This window comes from Rutidosis leptorrhynchoides, chromosome 7 (genome assembly GCF_046630445.1).
Source record: "Rutidosis leptorrhynchoides isolate AG116_Rl617_1_P2 chromosome 7, CSIRO_AGI_Rlap_v1, whole genome shotgun sequence".
Classification (NCBI taxonomy): Eukaryota; Viridiplantae; Streptophyta; class Magnoliopsida; order Asterales; family Asteraceae; genus Rutidosis; species Rutidosis leptorrhynchoides.
Genome location: NC_092339.1, coordinates 368,919,031 through 368,925,273, shown reverse-complemented (window position 1 = coordinate 368,925,273; position 6,243 = coordinate 368,919,031). Strand labels below are relative to the sequence as shown.

Genomic DNA, 6,243 nt, shown 5'->3' with positions numbered 1-6,243 from the left:
TCTCTTCACATTTCACGAACAAAAAATGAATCTCGAGATTCAGTGTTAAAACTCGAGAAAGTCAATAGAGATCAAAAATCATAAAAGTTGCAATATTCGCATTTGGAACCATAATCTCGCATTTTGCGAGATTTTCAGAGTCGAGATTATTGTTTGAAATTCGATAATTAAAGCTCTGAATCGAAACCATTTCTTTCTTTTAGTGCTCGCTTGTCATTTGTCGTCGTCTCGATGTTGATTTTGTGTCAAATCTTGATAAATTCATAACAAAGTACCATTAACACTTTCTTGACCATAATTCTTCATTTTAATCCCAAACAAAACTCAAAGTCTTCGAAAAGCGTTAAAAATAATAAGATCGAGAACCGATAACGCTAATAAAAATGTATATAAATGTGGCGTTATCAAATTCCCCCACACTTGAACCTTGCTTGTCCTCAAGTAAGCTTATCTTCAAAATAGTGAAACTCATTACAAGATTAAACGTACCCGAAGCGTCTTCAATAATCATAGAGTTAAAATACACCATTATCATCTTCATGAGCAAATAAATCCAACATGTATAATCTTCAACAAGCATTTGCAAGGTTCAAGCCTTCAACAAAACGTCAAATTAACCACAATTCAAGCCTAAATCTACCCATCACAACCATTTCCCCGGTCAAAGTCAACTCCATCTTCTAAAAGGTCATCAATCATTAACCATCAAGTATACAATTTTTCACAAACTCGAACTTTTGACCTCCTTGACTTTGACCAATTATGTAGGATTCACGGGATAACCATCAATTTACCAAAATTTACTCAAAATTATCAACAAGATATAAATCATAAGCTCCATTGACCATGAAAATCACAATGTAAACCCCCAAATTGAACAAGGTTATAAATATCACAAAAAAAATACCATTCACCAAGGAATTTGTCGTGCACAAAGTATATGCCTTCAAAAAGTATGCTTCTTTCATCAACCCGCTATGGCTATCCCTCTTTCACCTCCATGCCCCCAAAACACCAATGATCGTCAATTCCATATATAAACCGTCAATTCCAGAATTTGGGTTAAGGTGGGTGCGCCAAAGCGTAGGGGACTGGTTACCCCTATCTTTATGGTCAATCCGGGCATAGGATGACCGGCACTCATCAAGCTTTCTATCACAACTCTATGGTTTCTCTCATAGTAGGGCGAAAGCATTAACGGAGGTTCGTGGAATTAGTGCCTCACGTGGCTGGTAAAGAGGTCCATCAATTCCATAATTGGGCTCAAAAGCCGGTGTGCATACAAGCCTTCCCGATTATGGGACAGCCGCACGAGTAGTTGCACTTAAGCTACCTACCTTGGGTGTAAATTTTTCGGGGGGTCTATTGCACGAAACCTGAAAGACTTTACTTTCAAGCAATGGTCTTTTGAAACAAACTTTACTTGTAAGACTTTACTTCCAAGTTTGGAAGACTTTACTTCCTACAACAACATGGGAGGACTCGATTTTCCTGGAAGTGTTTAAACACTTGTTAATTTTTATTTAAGGTCCTTGGACCCCACTTCCCACGCATCTAGCTTTTATGCTAGTTTTAAGAAAATGTAGGAAGCAGATACTACATTCTCGTATTTTAAAGGTTTCCATGGCTTTTGGCCATGGCGTGCGTTGTCTAAGCAAACGCTAGCACGAAGCCATTGCTCTTACATAAAAAGACAACACGGTTGAAGCTCAAGGCTCCTCTTCCCACTGTACGATACATCGGTGTAATACATCTTAAAATGAAGTATTAACCAATGTCAGTATGAAATGATGTAGATTAGGAAGTCTCCTACACCATATAAGACGGGCATACGGAAGACTTAACTTCCTTTATGGACGGACTTGAATCATCCTACAATTTGGATTTCTGAAAATCCTGGAAGACTTTGCTTCCTTATTACACATAACTCACGCAAAAGGAAAAAACAAAATCAAAATCATTGAGGCACCTGCACAATTTAACTTAGAAAAGTGATAACATTTGCTTCATAAAACAACTACACTTGGCTTTTTGAATGAGTCAAAAGTTTTAAAATTTCCCAAAATTTTCAACAATTTAATCAAAAATAAGACTCAAGCCAAGTGTATAACATCTGCGAGAATTTATATCTCTCCCCCCACACTTAAGATCATGTAATGCCCTCATTTACATGAAATCAGAAATATAAAGTATAAATTCGAGAGGACAATAGAGTGAATGAGAAAAACATAACCGGATGTAGAGCAATAAAATCGCGAAACGGAGTGATAGATGGCTCTGCACTGACGGCCATTTCTCGATTGTCATCACATTATGGTACCTGCAATGATTATACAAAATAAAACACAAAAAGAAAAATATTTTTTGAATTTTTGGGTTTTTTCAATTTTTTAGGATTTTTTAAGTTTTAAAACAATATACAAATTTTACATGTGCAAGTTTATTAACGAGTCTTGCACTAGACTCCACCTACTTCTCAACTGATGCCCGGATGGTGGGTTCCCTCCTCCAAACCATGGGAACCACCACTTACAATACCATTACCGATCATACTTATCAACCAATCACTAGCTACTCTCGACTCCCTAGTCAATTCCCTCAACTTTTGTTTCTCTTTTTCAGATAAATTATAAACTAACCGGAGTCTTAACTGCTCATCTTTCTCATTCATCGCTTTCTTAACCTGCCCGAATAACCTTCTCATAGACCTATCAACCACAATATCATCAGGTGGTTTAACCATAGGTTTTTCTTTAACAACTCCACCCCCACACTTAGGCTTTCTACTAGTCATAGTTTTAACATTATCAGTTTCACTAGTCAGCACATTCACAGAATCAATAGGTGTGGGTGGTGGTTTAACATTAAACTTTGTCTGAAAACTCAAAGTTTTACCTCTATCTCTCAAAATTAACTTACAAGTCCTCCAGTCAGTTAATGCACCTGCAGTTGCTAAAAATGGTCTACCTAAAATAATGGGTACAACTTTATCCTCTGGCATATCAACAACCACAAAGTCAGCTGGAAACTCTAATTCACCTATTCTAATCACCAAATTTTCAGCAATCCCTATGGGTTTACTAATTGACTGGTTAATCAATCTAACTCCAGTATTAGTCGACTTAAGTTCATCTAAACCCAAACGTGAATAAACAGATAATGGCATAAGATTGATACTCGCACCTGAATCAGTTAAACACTTAAAAATTTTAGAGTCATCAATCCTACAGGGCACTATGAATGGCCCGGGATCACCTAACTTTGGTGGCATATCACTCTTCTTCAAAATAGCAGCGCATTCCGCTTCAAGAAACGCGGAGGATGCCTGATCATGCTCACCCTTCTTCGCCATTAAATCTTTCAAAAATTTCCCATAATTGGGCATACCTGCAAGAACATCAACCAAAGGTACATGCACACAAATATTTCCATTAGAATTAATAGACTTACAAACAGTGTCCTTTGGTTGCTCGGATTGAATAGCTCTCGGATATGGAATAGGCGGCTTGTAAACTTTCAATTCAGGTGAAGGTTTCACCTCTTCTTCCACTTTAATCTCATCAACATTGAACTCAGCAGACTCGGTAGTCTCAAGACTCTTCACTTCCGACTCTTGATTACCCGAACTAGAAGAACTCCCCGTCATCAAACTCATTAAGTAATTACCATACGCGGGAGTTATATCACTAACTCGAATCCAACCATCTTCACCATGAAATGTATAAGTCGGTATAACCTCATCTGAACCATAGCCCTCAACACCAGAAATAACATTAACTTGCGAATAATTAGAAACTTGAGGCTCTTTATTCTTCACATCATTTCGGTGGTTATTAGTCAAGATTGTTCGAGGCGGCCCATTTTTGTTTGGATTAGTTTGCGTATTCGAAGGGAGAGCACCGGGTGGTCTCTCCTTTAGCGATTGAGCTATACGCCCCACATCCTGTTCCAAATTCTGAATCGAGGCCTGTTGACTTCTCACTTGCTGTTTTGTTGATTCACTATCTTGCCTCAAAGCCGTGATGCTTTCATCCGTCTTTATTATAAAACCCCACAACAACTCCTCTAATGAAGGACCCTTATCCACATACGTCTGATTCTGATTCCGATTAATGAACCCCGGTGGTCCGTTTCTTTGATAACCCGAACTACCTCCTTGATACTGATTATTGTATTGATTACTCAAGTAGTTCACCTACTCTTCCATAGTTGTCTGATTACAATCCTTTGTGAGATGTGGCCCTTGACATAACTCACAACTAACTTTCATAGCATGCATCTCTTTAGTCAACGATTCCATTTGTCTTTTAACAGTTGCTAGTTGTGCTCTAACCGATGCGAGCTCATCACTAGTTTCAGTACTAGCGACATGAGAAGACCGAGAAATATCCATCTCTTGATGCCAATCATAAGAATGCGTAGCTGTTTCGGAGATGATGTTATAAGATTCATCCGGAGTCTTTTTCTTCAAATAACCACCTGCAGCAATATCTATTTCTTTCCTCATCGGCACATTAACACCTTTATAGAAGATCTGGACCTTATTGAAGTTGTTCAACCCGTGTTGAGGACAATTACGTAACATCTTACCAAACCGTGTCCATGCATCATAAAGTGTCTCATGTGGCTTTTGAGTGAAGTGATTGATGTCACTTTGCAATTGAGCAGCCTTAGAAGCTGGAAAGAAATGCAACAGAAACTTATCTTCCATCGTAGTCCAATTATCAATATCACCTTCAGGCAATGATTCTAACCAGTCCTTGGCGTCATCTTTCAATGACCAAGGAAAAACCCTCAAGTAGATAACTGTATCTTCGACATTCACAATCTTGAACAAATTACAAATACTCTTAAAATTCCGAAGATGCTCGAATGCATCCTCTTTCGGTGTACCCCTGAACTAACATTGATGAGTTATCATGTTAAGAATCTGCCCCTTGACCTCAAAATCTGTGTTGACTGTCGGTTGTCTAATGGCATGTCCATTGCCAGCCCTCGTGGCCTTCATTAAAGCTTCCATGGATTGACCTCGCGCTGGATCACCCATTGTATCTTCTTCCTTCTTGATATATTCGAAATCCGGAATATAAAAAGGTAATTCATCGAAACCTTCGGCGATTTCCTGTTCAACTTTAGCTTTGCTGCGTGTATGGTAAACTCTAGACGGTTTCAGAGTTATTAGTACCTAACCTGCAATCACACCAAAACAAAACCGCGCGTAAATCTGATAATAAAAATAACAGAAAAGTAACTTTCGCGAAAACAAGTTCCCACGAAAGGATCGAATAACTAAAAGCTTGTAAAATCCTAAGACACACCGCTCCCCGGCAGCGGCGCCAAAAATTTGATATGCGGAAAGCACACCTAATCTTATTGTAATATGATTACGAATTCGTCCACAGAGAGCAGTGTTTAAGATTTAAACAACTAATAATTATTCTGAAGATTAAGTTGTAAAAATGGGGTTTTGATTAAAAACTAATTAAAATAAAGAAAGAAAAAACGAATTCAATAAATAAAGGGGTATTCACTTAAATTCAATTCCCTAGGTTCCAGATTGCTTTTTGTAACAACCCAAACCAAACCACGAACAACCCGTGTAAAAATACAAAACAAAAAAAATTTTGCTCGTTCAGCAAATGGCGCGGCGCGCCAAACTGGTCTGTCCCAAAAAGTTTGGAATGCGAAAAAGATCGACTAGTTCCCGACATTTTTAGACGAAATGCTTTTAACCACACATTCAAATATGTAAAACTACCACGATTCAAACATAAAAATGATGTTTTACAAGCGGGGCCCACACAACCCAAAATACAAGTTTAATACAATTTATGAGTTTTGACCACCAAAAAGTTTAAGTACCAAACTACACTATGAGCATGGCGTTTGGGATTAAACTACCCACGTCTAGGTCAAACTCCCAAAAGTCAACACATCCAAAAGCGTCCCCTACAATAAAGCGGGATCTCTAGTCCAAGGTAATACCCTTACCCTTGTCCACAACCGAACCTATAAAAATAGTAAACAACGAGAGGGTAAGCAAAGCTTAGTGAATACAATAATTATACGAATAAATATATAATTATACCTACTTGCAAACACTTACACAAACCGCAAACATGCTAGCAAACACAATTAGCTTATCGTCACAATAACAAGCTATAAATCTCCAATACCACAAGCTAGCATAACAACCACATATAAATATAACTCGAATAATATAATATGCTTACAACACAAATA

At 37.9% G+C, this 6,243-nt stretch overlaps 1 protein-coding gene across 1 annotated transcript; it reads right to left on the bottom strand.

The window, feature by feature from the left end:
- Positions 1–2,311: 2,311 nt before the first annotated feature.
- LOC139860503 (uncharacterized) lies at positions 2,312–5,047 on the bottom strand. Its single transcript, XM_071849257.1, has 6 exons — positions 4,906–5,047; positions 4,591–4,812; positions 4,265–4,479; positions 3,451–4,162; positions 2,534–3,387; positions 2,312–2,320 (listed from the first exon to the last, which is right to left on the bottom strand). The coding sequence occupies exons 1-6, from the start codon at positions 5,045–5,047 to the stop codon at positions 2,312–2,314; spliced, it is 2,154 nt and encodes a 717-aa protein (XP_071705358.1).
- Between the last annotated feature and the right edge of the window lie 1,196 nt (positions 5,048–6,243).